This window comes from Homalodisca vitripennis, unplaced genomic scaffold (assembly GCF_021130785.1).
Source record: "Homalodisca vitripennis isolate AUS2020 unplaced genomic scaffold, UT_GWSS_2.1 ScUCBcl_6776;HRSCAF=14145, whole genome shotgun sequence".
Classification (NCBI taxonomy): domain Eukaryota; kingdom Metazoa; phylum Arthropoda; class Insecta; order Hemiptera; family Cicadellidae; genus Homalodisca; species Homalodisca vitripennis.
This window is the reverse complement of record NW_025782883.1, coordinates 17,931-33,344: the sequence shown is the minus strand read 5'-3', so window position 1 is coordinate 33,344 and position 15,414 is coordinate 17,931. Positions and strand designations below refer to the sequence as shown.

General features: G+C 31.3%; 1 protein-coding gene across 1 annotated transcript; it reads left to right on the top strand.

Moving 5' to 3' along the window:
- Positions 1–2,522: 2,522 nt before the first annotated feature.
- LOC124373944 lies at positions 2,523–8,848 on the top strand. Its single transcript, XM_046832253.1, has 3 exons — positions 2,523–2,899; positions 2,931–3,078; positions 8,660–8,848. Exons 1-3 carry the CDS (start codon positions 2,523–2,525, stop codon positions 8,846–8,848), a joined length of 714 nt encoding a protein of 237 aa, XP_046688209.1.
- Positions 8,849–15,414: the final 6,566 nt, after the last annotated feature.

The following is a 15,414-nucleotide window of genomic DNA, read 5'->3' as shown; positions in this document are numbered from 1 at the left end:
TAAAAATTTCGTAAATTTAATCATAAAATACTAGATTAACAACTAGCTTTAATTTAAAAAGGGTGATTTTATGTAAAAAAAAACTTCAAAACTGCGGTGTTGCTAAAAATTACCATTGTTTAATTTCCAATTATTTCATATCGGCTGCTTTATTTAAATAAAGAGTGTTCTTTACATAAACACCACTATATTTGTTAAAGATACTGCGTTTTATACTGAATATTAAAAACGAGATATCTCCCATATTTTAAAGACTAAAACTAAGGGAGAACAGGTGCTTAAAGTTTGATATTATTCTAACGAGGTTAAAATTAATATCTCCGCTAATAGAGCCGCCTTTTAAATGCAGTTTATGTTCTGTATGTATTTATTTTAGTTCACGAGAAAGGTTTAAACATTCTCTTATGTACATTAAAAGAAACATACTCAAATGCTAAAATTTCAAATAATTTGTAAAAGAAATTTTAAATCAAAATAACTCCCAATGGCTCTTTCTAATGAGACCGCAAAAGCTATGTAAATGAACATTGTGTTTCAATTTTTTAATTTAGAAATATCTTGAACTTTTAAAGGCTGAAATGTTGTAATTCCGAGTAACTACTCAATATAATTATTACGTTTTCTAAATCAGATATATTCGTTGTGTTTTAAAACATAAATATTACATTCGTTTATAAAAAACGTTTTTGAATTATGTTTTCAAATAGATATGTATAGTAATGAAACGCTATGACGAACAATTCTATTCATTTATTATTTACAGTAATACGTTTCACTTTTTAGCACTGGGTTCCGTTTGTAGGGATTGAGAAGTATCCGTAGTAATATAACGTAATAATTATAATACACTTTTATTTGATTGTAATTTCTTTTAATCGGAATTATTATAAAATAAGTTACATGATTTTCAAGTGTTTTAAAGAAAGGATATTCTTTCATAATACTATTATTGATACTCCCCTATAGTTTGTGTTTATAATACCTACTATAAACACTTTATGAATTATTGGATATTTCTTTTCATAGATCCTTACAACAAAGGGTTTACTTCGGCAGCAGAACACGAAGAAGATGGATTATTCTACTCAAGAGGAGTTGGGCGTCAAGCTGCCAAGATAACAGCAATAAGAGTATACATAGATACGACCACATAAAAACCAGTCTCTCATCCAAAACAAACAGTCCAAACAAACATACACTCCCTTAGTAACAACTCCTGTACTGAGCACAGTACAGGTCCCACTTGCAAACACCTCATCTTTCGTGTACACTTTCGTGAACCTTTTTACCTCTGCTATGCAAAGAATAACCTTATTCTTATCAAACCCTTTTAGTTCTTCTAAAGAGTTTGTTGCATGTAATATTTTTATTTAAATAATGTTTTTGTATCTTGTGTAAAGTAGTATCAGATAATTAAGAAGTTACAAATATTGATATTTTACTCCATAATTGTAAACAAAATTAATGTAGTAGGATAAATATCATAACTGAGACTAACTGAGGTACAGATAAGTTTACAATAATTAATCAGGTATTTTAAATTAAAGTATGAAACATTAAAACAAAACTAATAATTAATATTAATGGCAATAGTTATAAACATAACTGTACGGTTTGCTTATCAATGATAATTATTGGAAGTATTTTTACCAGAAAAACCAATAATATTCATATACACTATTGTAAAGTTAGTGCAAGTTTTTATGTTACTCTACGTAGGATACATTAAGGGCCATTTCCTTTTCAGAAGCATGAGAGACATACTTAAAAGTTATAAATGTTTCATGGAAAGTTTGAAAGTATATATTTCGTAGTAAATGTTGGAAATATAACGAAGCAGTAGGCCTATTTATTTAAGACATGTTTTACTTGTGAAGTAACATTTTGTATTATAAAAAACTATATTCGAGGACAATTTTACGTCATCTACTTCCTTACAAAATGTATCTGTTCACAATCTTAAAGTTCTGATATTCCTTATATATGTATATAGTCTTCCTCAGTCAGTCGAACTGAGCGGTTTCTCTGATAAGAGCTTATCGCTTATCGGCGTGCACGTTGAAACCTACATCTGACTGATCGCTTTTTTGCATACTCTTGCATGTTTGTTTTTTTTAATTATTTTATATAAAATATAGTTATGTCGGCGATCTGTAGCGTATGTGATGTGCTCTGTGGACGACTCTGATGAAGTGATTAAGTGCGCGGGTAAGTGTGGAAAGGTTCCTTCACCTAAAGTGTCTAGCAAGCAAATATCCTGAAAGACTCAGTGAAAACCCGTGACTCCAGGAGAAAGTGGTACTGTGAGGCCTGCAAGAAGACCAATGGGACCGTCAAGCCTCTAGCATTAAGTCAGGTGAGACTGGAGCCACAACCCTCACTAAAGAGAGTTTATGGTTAGCCTCATGGACGCCTTTAAAAAGGAGGTTTTTGATGAACTAAAGTCGCACTCAAACCAGTTTTAAGAATTTAAATCGGCTCTAGAATTTTTTTCTGAAAAAATTGATGACTCTAACAAGGCAATGGCTGAAATAAAAAATCAATACAGAGAAATTAGCCGAGAAAATCAGGAGTATAAGGCTATAAACGCACAGCTAACACTGAAGGTGTCTTCCCTGGAAACCAAGGTCCGAGATCTGGAGCAGTACTCTCGTCAAGATAACATTGAGATTAGCGGACTGCCAAAGACAGCGGGGCGGGAGGACGAGAGGAGCATCCTGCGGGACGTGGGACGAGCCATCGGTCTGGAGGTGAACGAAAACACTGTAGTCGCTGTCCATCGAGTTCCTACCTACAGCAGGACAAGAGTGCACACCCCCCATCGTGGCCAGGTTCACCACCAGAGACCAGAGAGACGCCTGGATACAAGCCTTCAAAAAGAAAAAGACGGTTATGGCCTGTGATATTAACGACAGATTCTCTGCCACCAGGATCTACATCGGCGAACACCTCACCCCTGATAACAAACAACTTCTGCGTAAGCTTAAAGATGCCTGTAAGGAACTTAACATCAAGTACGTGTGGTGTAGGGAGGGAAAGTTCTATGTAAGAAGAACCGAAGGTGCGACCAGTGAAAGGGTGAACAGTGTTGAAGATCTGCGGAAAATCAAATAACTTTCATACCGAAACAGGTCAGATACAGCAAGAAACCTTACTTTTTTATCTAATATTTCTCATACAAAATTGTTACCAAGCGGTACATTATTTACCTTAGTATCTTATTTAGGCCTTAATATTTTATTCTGTTTAGTTACTTTTATACTATGTATAGCAAAGTATTTTATTTTTAAGCATGGCGAAATATTATGCTTGTGAATTATAGTTTGTGCACGTTTTATATTTTGGTAGTACTTAACAAGAAGTCACTGTCGTTTCCAAGAATTAAGTTTTATTCTTTCAGAGCTATTTTATAACTATACAGAAACTGTATTTTATTTTGCTGTATTCATTAAAAACTAGTAGTGACAAAATATTAACTACTTTTGAATCGTTTATCACTCACACCAATGAGTTTTTATTCTGTAAATTGGTTTATAACACATTTACTTTTTCTGGCAATCAAGCTATTCCTGTCACATTTGTAGTTTGATACCTTAATCATGGAAGCTGAAACATCTAACTTATTTTTTGACAGTTTAGATCATTGTACTTTTTACAGTAAACAAAATGACATAGGTTTAGTGCATGTAAATATTCGTAGTATAAGAAAAAACTTTAATACTTTTTTAGCTATATTTAGAAACTTGATTGAATCAGGAGGAATCAACTTTATTGCTATGAGTGAAATCTGGAGATAACGGAGGCGGAAGTTAAGTTTTATCAGATCCCAGGATTCTCTTGTTTTGCATGTTGTAATGAGACATACAGGGCGGGCGGGTCACTCGTGTACGTTAACACCAATATACCAGCTGCCCGTGTCGTCTGCCGTCTAGAGACGGCTGATTGTACAGTGATTGAGTTCAATGTAAAACAAAAACTCCGTTCTCTCTTGCGGTAGTTTATAGATTGCAGGCGTTCAATTCTAAGCGTTTCCTTGATGAATTCTCTAATTTTCTTCCGACACTTAGATGTAACTCTATGGTTGTAGGTGATTTCAATATTGATATTTCGTACGATTCTAATGATTTAGAAAAAGAAAACTATTTATCAACATTAAATAATAATGGTTTTGTTCAACTTGTAAATAAGCATACGCGAGTGACACAATTTTCGAAAACTTGTTTGGATCATATTTCTTTAAGATATCGTAATTTTGAGAACTTCGAAATTGCTATCTTTGATATTGGGTTAACGGACCACTGTGCAATCGGATTGTCTTTTTTGGCTGATAAAAACCGCAACGTAAATACAAGAGATATTAAAAATATTTTAAGTTCAAAAAGGGTTACCCATTTCGAAAAACTAGTAGACGACCTTCTTAGTGTTAAGTGGGATAGTTTGCTACAAAATAACAATATCGTTGTTAGTTTTCAAAAAATTTTCTCAGCAAAATTACTGATTGCATAAATTTAAGTACGCAAGTTACAACTATTAGTAATAAACTGGCTAAGGCTAGAGCGATTAGTCCCTGGATGAATGAGGCTGCTACTTAATCGTTTAGAAAGAAGAAACAATCAGTTTAAACGCTCCCCTTACAATCAAAATCTTAGGAGCTACTTCACACGTTTTAAAAATAAACTTACAATTGACCTCGACGATGAGAAAAAACCGGTACTATGCTGAGCTGTTTCACAAATGCGGTGGGCCGTCCAGCGGAACAGTGGCGCTTGGATAAACAGTTTATTAGGAAACAAAAAGCAACCAATTGGTAAAATTACTCTTCAAAATGGCCCGCACTATTGAAAGTGAGGATGTTATAGCAAATGAAATTTAACAACTATTTTTCGAGCCACCAAATTTATTTATCAGAATTTAGGCCAAAGTAACGAAACGTTTACTAATTTACACAAAGACAAAATCAATCAATGTTTCTTTTTTTCCCTGTAGACAAAAGATGAAGTGGAAAGTACAATTCGAAAGTATTCAGAACAAAAAGTCTTCCGGCTTTGATAGCATTAATGTAATTCTTTTAAAGAAAAAATAAAATCATGTCATTTCTGACCCCCTTAGCCAAACTAATCAATATAAGCTTTGCTACCGGAGTGTTCCCTACGGTTTTTTAAAGAAAATCAATAGTTGTGCCAATTTTCAAGGGCGGAAATCCAGAAATTGTTAGAGCAGTATAGGCCAATCACACTGCATCTCAATTTTCTCGAAAACTGCTGGAAAAAACTTATGAGAACAAGATTTTTAAGTTTTCTTTATTCAAAAAAATTTTTTTCTAAACAATCAATTCGGTTTTAAAAAAGGTAAAAGCACAGAGGACGCGATTGAAAAACTTATGCATATGGTTTAATACAAATTTAAATTCTGGCAAAAAAGTAACAGGCTTAATTATTGATTTCAGAAAAGCGTTTGACTTAGTCCGTCATGATTATCTTTTAACAAAACTAGAAAGTAACCGGCATTAGAGGCCCTACACTAAATTGGTTTCTAACTTTTCTTCAAAATAGAGAACAACAAGTTCGGATACGCAAACGTTTTTGAGTGACATAAATTTTAGTAAATATCGGCGTTTCCTCAAGGCTCAGTTCTATCGGCAGATCTCTTTTCCTTCTTTATTAATGATCTTCTTATTTAGAAAAGTTTCGTGGAGAAACCATAGCATTTGGCCGATGATATTGCATTCTTGTATTCGTCTGAAAACTGGGCTACAATTAAAGAGTCGAATAATTCATGACTTAGCTTTACTGAACAATTGGTGTAACAGGAATGTAATGGTAATAAATGCAATGCAATCAAAAACAAAAATTTTTAAACTTTGATTTGACTGGTTTTGAATTTGACTATGAGTTTAAGTACCACAACAATTGTTTAGGTGTACAAAATTGTACCTGCGAAGTTATTCAACAAACCACCCGAAATTAAATACCTTGGAATTTTAATTGACAACAAAATAACGTGGAAAAGTCATATAAATAAATTACACGCCGAAATCAGGAAATCAATTCGAACATTCTATTTCTTAAGAAATATCTGTGACATAACTTGCTTAAGATCACTGTATTACGCGTTGATAAACTCCCGCCTTCAATATGGGCTGCAGTTTTGGGGTGGCGCTTATGATAACTTAATTAATAAACTTTTTGTGACCCAAAAACACTTTGTTTAGAATTATGCTTTTTAAAAAAACAGCGTGAACACACTGACTATCTTTTCAAACATCTGCAAATTTTACCTATAAAAAACCTTTTTGTGTTTAAAGTTCTTCAAGCATTTTTCAAAAAGAGCGGCAACAGTGGAACTGAAAATTTGTTATTATTCAACTCGAAGCACAGTCCGCCGTTTTTTTGTTAGACCAAAGGTAAACAGATCATTCTTTGTAAAAACATTTGTATACTTAGGTCCAAAATGCTTCAATCTTTTACCTGATAATATAAAACAAATTACTTGTTTTAAATTGGTTTTTCCAAAAAGGTTAAAATTTGGCTCAATAATAATTGACGATTTAGGCATTTTACTGTATATTGTTTCCTAACTTTGACTGTCCTAGCTTACGATCTAATTTAGTATTAATCTATATTGTTTATAAATTTTGTATATCTTTAATGTGATGCTCTTCAATTATTTTCTCTTTAACGGTGATGTAACTGTAAAAATAGGTGCAATTATTAAATATGGTTTTTTTCGTTCTCTTACATACTTATTTTTATTATTATTAGTTGGTATTGCGCTACAGAAGCCGAAAGAAAAAATAAAATGTTAATTTATTACGGAGGACTACTAATTTAAGTTGTAATTATGTTTATAATTAAATTACCAAAATAACCACCGAATACTGGCAAATGGTGGTTATTTGCCTTTTCCAAGTTGTCATCTTATTATGTAACATAAATGAAAAAGATGGAAATAAAATATATTCTATTCTATTCTATATCCAATGTGAGCTCTTTCACATCAAATCGTTTAGTTTGTATATTCAAAATATGGTTCACTATTATACACTTAAGCCTCCTAAATATACTGTATATCTTTGCTCTAATTTTATAAAGAAACACATAAATAAAAGAACACACGAGCGACGCATTCTCCAGGCTCTAAAGGGTGTTTGGAGTGGAATGAAAGCATTTCACGATTTAACAGTAGTTCTGTTAGGTTTAATTTAATAAGACATATGAAATAAAACTTACCTGGTTAAAAAAATATTAACTTGTATTGTTCTTATCTTTTAACTTCTCAAGGTTACCATACAATAAACGTTTTATGTAATAATACGCTATTTTACGATTTAAAATCAAACTTTATAAAATAACAAAAACATACAAATATAAATAATTTTGAACGAACATGTTTAGGATTATATTTTTTGAGTAACCTGAAGAAAAAATAAATCCGGCCAATCTTTTATACGATTAAAAAATGATAGAAGGAAAGGTTATTGCTACGAATTTTCATGGAGACGATGTATAAATATAAAAATTTCATGGATTAAGATAAATAAAGATTGATGTACGCCACACCGCACATTCTAAAACAGCCTTTGCTAAAGTTCAAACGCAACACTTCAAATATTTTTTTTTTTCAAGTCTATAGCTTATTTTATTATTGATGTATAGAACGACATATAACTATAAGCAAAATTATTTTCATTTTTCCAAGCCAAAGACAAGATAAATCGTGTCAATCTGATGATCGGAATGTTTCAATGTCGCTCATTGTCCAAATTCCATTGTAAAAACATGCACTACCAAATAAATAATTCTTGTCTGCGTAAAATGAAGTTTTGTAAAAATATCTAATTTTCTTGAGAAATCTTGCAACATGATATATTTACATTGGTATTCATCAAATTGGTTTCATATCAGTAATTAAATGATAAATTTCTACACGCCGGCGCCGTAAAAATAATATTGTATGTTTTAGAATATATAAGTTGCAGGTGCTAAAATTTCAAATTTTAAATCTCTTCTGATTTTGATTAAACATTTATTTATCCTCCTAATGTATCGTTGCCATTATGGTTACCAATAAGAAAATTTTAAAAAAATTATCACTAACGCTCAGCCCAAATCCCACATGGTGACGTGCGCCATCATCGTGTTCAGTGTTTCTCATATACAAATGAAGTTTTCTCGCAAAATTTTCTATTCAATTATCAGTTCGTTTTCGAGACATCGTGTTGATAGAAAAAGGGATTAAGACACACAGACAGAAATGAATTTCTCCAGCTCTTCGAGTGAATGGTTTTCAGTGACAATCAGTCAATTATAGATAAGTAATTTACATTAACCTTTAAATAAAAGAAGCAGGTTCAGTGGTAATGAAAAAGTATGGACATGTTATCAATATCACAATATAATAATTTTGTTTTCAATGAGTCTTTTGACGTATTAAACAATTCAATTAATTTGTGACAAAAATATAACACAAAAATCAAAACAATATTTATAAGGGAGCTAATCTGTGACTTTTTCAATCACATGCTGTCGGTATACCTACGATAACAACCTTTAAAACATTGTTCACTTAGAAGAAGAAGCTGATAAACCCTTTTATTCCATTTAGTCCAATGTCCACATCTTGTTGCAAGCCATAGTGGAAAATCTGGCCACCATCATAGAATGCAGGTGACCCCGCACAGCTATCCTCCTTCACCCTGCTCAACGAGATAGTCACCATCTTCGGCTCGTCCTCCAGCTCTAGACAACCCCAGGAGCCCAGGGATCACAGTGGACTGGCGGCGGGTCATTTATTCTTTTTACACAGAAAGCTACCAGGAGACGGAAGGAGCCTCCCAGAGAGCAGCTAACCACACATAATATCAAAGGACCAACAGAAGTATTCAATAACAAACAGAAATTACATTTCTCCTGCCCGTCAAGTAATTTGCTTCGTTGACAATTTAGCTAATAAAATATCTCAACACACCAAACAAATTTATTTATATAATAAAAGTTATATAATAAGTTACATAGAATAAATTATAGCTAACATGTATTTCATTCTTCCCATCACGATTATTTTTCTATCACTAACTAATATCATCATATATGAGCCTGTATGTCACACTAGCAAACAGACCTGACGTCACAAGTTTACATATTACAGTTGTTAACACTTATTCTAAACCAACAATGAGAGCTTTTGTAATTTTATACAATTTAATATTTAGTCTACTTTTAAATAAACTATTGCAGTATGTAATTTTGTTTTTTATTTATCTAATGAGTTTCAAGCAATTTGGCAATTAAATATGGGTAAATGAGAAAACATAGAATAAAAATATAGCGTACTCACTCTTGTATGTGCTTTGGTAGCTTTTATGATGATCTTATCTAAACTTTAACTACTATATATTTTTAAAGAGAAATACTTTATACAAACAATTATTCAGTTTAAGTGGCCTAAACTCTGGACAAAAAAGTCCTGTAAGTTTTGTAATGAAAAATTATATAAACCCCGCAGTATTCTTTTTCTGCCCTTTGATTGGCTATACTTCAGAAATTATTTTTTATTACGGGGAGGGACTTATACGTCTTGTATCTAAGAAGTCAATTTAGACTTCTCTTGGAAATAAAAACTGGGAATTACCTAGTAAAGAAAAACAAGAAATAGATTTCCCATTGGACCTCTACCCTACCGTACATCACAAGCACAGTTTACACACATGTTCTTTGGTAGGGTTGAATTAAAGTTACTTATCAGGTATTAAACATGAAAAAGGTAGATACAGTGCGACATATTATGTTTTTACTAATTATACTAATGAATAAGTTTAACCTAACTTTAACTCTGTCTAACTCTGCTAAAATCCTAATAAATTCACAAGTAATTGTCAATTTAATTGTGTTGAATTTGTTTTCTATACAGCTATACCAATTAAGTTTATAAAAGAGGAAAACAATAGGAAAAGCGACTTTTCAAACGTGTAAAATGTGTGTGTCATACGGTCTCATATACAGCATATATCACAAAAACCACAAAGAAACACGATATTTCTTACATTCACCATTTTTTATTATTTAAATTTCCGTTATGATTAAAAACTTTAAAAGTCGCAGTCAATGCATAAATACTACAAATTGTAAAATACCATAAACAATGCACTAAACAAGGAATAACAAATATATCAGCAAGTGAATCAAAATCAATTCTAGTAATCAACCATTTTTGTCATATAGCATATGAAACCAAGTGAAAAATAATATGCTGCTATATATGTTAACTAATGCTATACTGGAGAACACACACCGAATTGATAATTGTGTAAGAGGCTTATCAGTACACAAGTCCTGACCTGAGCTTAATCACTGTGTCAAAACATCAATGCCAAACTGGAATACATGTAGAGCAGTGGTGAGACTGCGTGGGATGTACAGTTCCGCATTAATTCTGTCACACACTGTAAAATTGATCCTCTTTAAGTAGCTTATTCTCTGATTTATTGCACTTTATTCCCTTCTGATAACATCTTGGAGGAGGTATTTTCAAAGGTTATAAAACAATAAAGTAACTTACAATTGCCTTATAGACAGGTCTAAGGGTCGTTTTGTAAAGATTTATTTTGAAATATGCATTCTAAAGTAAAATATAAACTGCTGGAACAATGAAAAACTCCTTAACCACAAACTATTTGTATCATTATTTCTACTAAATTGTGATACAACGTTAAACAAGCTTATCTGTCAGTATTCAGAAGTACTTTATTGCTGAAGTAAAAAATTCACATATCAACATTTTAAAATGTTAAATGTTAAAGTCATGTTCTGAATTTTAATATTTTTTTAACCCCAGATTTGTGAAGAATATAGTTCACTAAAACAATTTACCACTATAAAGGATAAATGGTTGTAGTTTCAGTAAAGCTAGTGAAGGGTTAGAACAGTTGACGTAGATGAATGTTTACCTGAACATTTACCTAACCTGCAAAATGTACTTGAATTCAGTCCGTAATCCATCACTACGTGAAACATCTCAGGGCCTACTAGCTTTACACTTCACTGGTCCTCTAAGAGAATAATTACTGGTACATTTTACAATATAATTTTAAGTACATTATTGAATAACGTTTTTATACTTTTAAAATAAATACAAAATTTTTCATAGAACATGTATTTGTAGAACTTCCCAACTAGAATAGATATAAAATATACAATATTCAGTCAAAATTTGGTTTTTTTCCACCTTTTTGAAAAGATGTTAACATCAAAAATTGATTAACCGTGGCACTGCAACTTAAACAAATTAGATAGATTCCAATAATATCCCTAAATAAAGTATTAAAAGCATTAATTTGTATTCTAATAAATTTTTATTGTATCACTTTAATAGCTGAGTACCACACCGAATGTGAACATATTTATTAAACAGCTGGGGTAGCGTTTAATGTAAAACAATGCAGAACTATTTACCGTCATTGTTTGCAATGCAGTTTATTCTACATGTTAACCAAAATGTCGAGATTCTGGGGTTCATGGGCAATTCGATAGGTCTAGTCTACTGTGGGAGATAACTGTTGGAGTTGCTGTGGTTTGTTCCCTAACCTCAGAGGTTCTTGCTAGCCTCAACAAGGATGTGCCACACCTTGCCTACTTTTACTGGAGAGGCTGGTTCAGAGCTGGTCTCTCCTTCCGGGGAGAATGACTTTGAAATGTAGTGCCCTAACTTCGTCATGGAATCTCGATAAAAAGAGGCGGCCCCCTACTCCCTAACCTTACCCATCCTGAATATCCTGTCACTCCGGAAGCAGTGCAAAGTTCTTACAGGACTAAGTGCAATTTATAAGCTTCTTGTCCTCAGAGAACAAAAAAAAAACCTCTTGTGGGAAGACTTGTACAAATAAAGGCATATAACTCCATGCATAACTGCTTCCCAAAAATGATAAGCGATACATGACAAATATGACATATTTATAAGTGGGAAGGGCTGTGCCAGTTATCATGTGTAATTTGTACTCTTGAGTTTCAACGGAATCAATGAGAAATAAATCAAAGCCGGCATTTAGGGAGCTGAGCTGCATTAGATTGTTAATATATTGATCTGATCGCAGAAGTCTGGATACTTATAAATGATCTTTGGGTATGAGTGACTTCATTCTTCTTATCTCTTTTTCCCCATAAATTAAATTTATGTGAGACAGAAACTAATCATGTGTCCGTTTATGTGTCAAACTTAGAATTTACTAATTAGATACGACCTTATTTCTCCTTTTATCAACTTTTCATTTAAGCATCACATAAGTCACATATTGGATTATTTACTCCAATTCTACATTTATTACGTAAAAACACGATATTTTAAAGTTTATTGTATAATATAATTGTTACAATAAATTATAAAATAAAATAAATATTTATTAATACTAAAAAGATAATTTAGGTAATACAAATACATAATTTGGGTTTTTTATCTTAATTTTGTATCATGTAGCTCTAACGATCAATGATTTCTATTGCTTAGAAAATTCAATATCAATTTTGACCCCAAGAGTTGAAAAATAAAACTAATACTACTATTTTCCTTCAACAATATTAAATTATAAAGTACTTCAATTGTATATATTTCATTCACTAAGAAACCCAAAAGCAACTCTATTTATCACCTTCTAGTAGTAATTTAATTGAAGTTCAAGGTTACGGCATTCGGTATTTAAAGGTTGTATGTGGAAAGACGTACGAACAAAATTACTGCACAGTACTACTTTGGGAAATTACCACGATCTTGGATATTATTAAACAGCGTTATCTATTATTATGATCTTCGTAAAATTGTTAATATTTTTGTTAATAATTGGTAATTCTTAACAAAACATTTATCTTGATTAGTTCTCTTAATTAACGTAACTAAAGGTATTACATTATCTTGATATGTATGATATTCATTGGTGTATCGTGGTTAAAAACAATTATAACATAATTAAAGTATAAAAACTAGTTTTTTTCTGTTTTAAAATTCACTTAAAAAATAATCTCTGGAAATATAGTCATCAAGAAATAAACTTTAGCACAGTATTATTATTGCTTTCAAGGCAGCTAACATTTGGCTTACTTGAAAGCTGAACGAATGCAGATGTGCGCAGCATCTTGAAATTATCTTGTACAACATCGTAATATGTTTGTACGTTGCTCTCTAACCTTTTTTATTGATGAGGTTGATTCACAATCGTTTATTTTGTAAATCACATGTTTTGAATTAAATACCAAGCAATGCAAATTTTTGAATTCAAAAGAATAAAAAAATAATGTTTCATTACTGGATTTCTATATTTATTTCTATTTTTTTTCTACATAGTATCCGATTCTAATAGTATTACATCATTGAAACCATGAAATAATGTACAGTATTTTGTAATGCTAGTATAAAATCACGCATCGGTAACAATTTCCGTAGTAGTCTTCATGTAGATTCATTTATAGTTTATACTATGTACGTTATATAATTTACGTTATTTCATAGTGTTATTTTTTAGTTTTCTAACACTCACTTACACTGTTGGTGCTCATGAGCTTTACAATCCTCAGAGCAAGGCACAGAGTTCATCCCTTATTGTAGTATGTGATTCCAACACAAATAGGTTTTTTCTGATTAAAATTATATCCCCATGCACCATAGTTTTTGATTAAACGAATATCTGGTTGTATCCATGGGATTTATTCATCAAAGAAACGCTTTTCATTTTGTTTCTTTTTAATTCTAACTGTAAATTTTTAAAAGTCAAAAAATTTTTAAAACTCATAAGGTGGTAGCACTATATATATATATAAGTAGATATGAATATGCCGGTTCCTAGACCACTTTTGGGACAGACAGAAAATCAATGTAAAATACTGTCCATTGAACCATAAACAAATCTAATAAAATCTAACAGGAAAGCACGAATGTTAAATAACCGAATCTTTAGCTGGTTTTACTGTTCAATGTTTGCTTCTACATTTATAAGCTGTTTTAATGAAAAAATCAAAAAATCTTAATAAAAAAATCTTTATTCTACAAAGTTAATTGTAACACAGTCCTTTATCTTTAATAGTCTTCTTTCCAGTAACAACCAAGTGTAATTTTTCATTTTTGTTTAATTCTTTAATCTTTTTTTCATCCAAAACAGTCAAAAATCTGTTCGGTAAGTGTACTTTACAATCTTCCAACTCGGCAATTATTGTAAACCCGAATTTATCTTTCATTTTCTCCAAATTCAAAATTTTGTATTTCTTATTTTCTTCCAATTCATTTAACTTCTTATACTCTTTGAATCTTAGTTCACCAACCTTATTCAACTCTTGTAACAGCGCTGCCATTTATTATAGAAAAAATCTTTTAACTAAATTTAGTTAAAAGATTTTTCTATAACAAATAGAACAATCTGAAAACATTTGACCAGAAATTGTGCTGATTTGTGTCAAAAATCACTACTTCTCAAAATTTAATTTTACAAATTTTTGCTCTTTAAATAGAACAATCTGAAAACATTTGACCAGAAATTGTGCTGATTTGTGTCAAGTTGTCACAAAAATCACCACTTCTCAAAATTTTAGTTTACAAATTTTTTGCTCTTTAAATATGGAGCGGAAAAAGATAGAGTGCCCATACTGCAAAAAAGACATTTTTGAACATCACTATACTCGTCATTACAATTCGAAAAATCATTTGAAGAACAAAGAAATTTATAATAAAGAACTAAATTATTTGAGGACTTGGGCTAAAGAGAATCAAATCGATGGTCACGAAAAGATGTACAATATAGAAAAATTGCGTGAATTAAAGAAAAGCTTTAAGGAAGATAAAAAAGATCTCAATCTATTTAATGATGAAAAAATTCAATCAATCGCTGAAAAATTGTCCTTAGAAAACAAACGATAAAACTAAGTCTGAAATGATCGAAGAAATTGACAAAACTCTTAACGAAAAACCTAAAAATATCATTGATGTAGAAGTTTTATCCTCAATACACGGTCTTTTCAAGCAATACATTTTAACGAATTTAAACGATAAGTTCATGTCAATTTACAAATATCTATCAATTATGAGGCCAGAGATTAAAAGTTTAATCGAAAAATTTCAAGAAACCGTTAAAAATATGAAGGGCTATCTCTCTTTAGAATGCGAATACGAACGAACTTTAGTGAACGGTGAAACACAAACTTGTCCAATGTACTTTACTATAAAAGCAGACGAAATCTTCGACGTAAACGACTTTATTACTAAGCAATTTAATAAATTAACACATCGAGAACAGACAAATCATCCAAATAAGGGCTCTGGTTGGACATTAAAACGTTGTAAACAACTGATTTTGAGCCTTAATAAACATGAATTTATGAACGCAGGATCATATATCGATTTACCAAAGGAAATCAAAGATAAAAAAGCTTGTGTAAATAT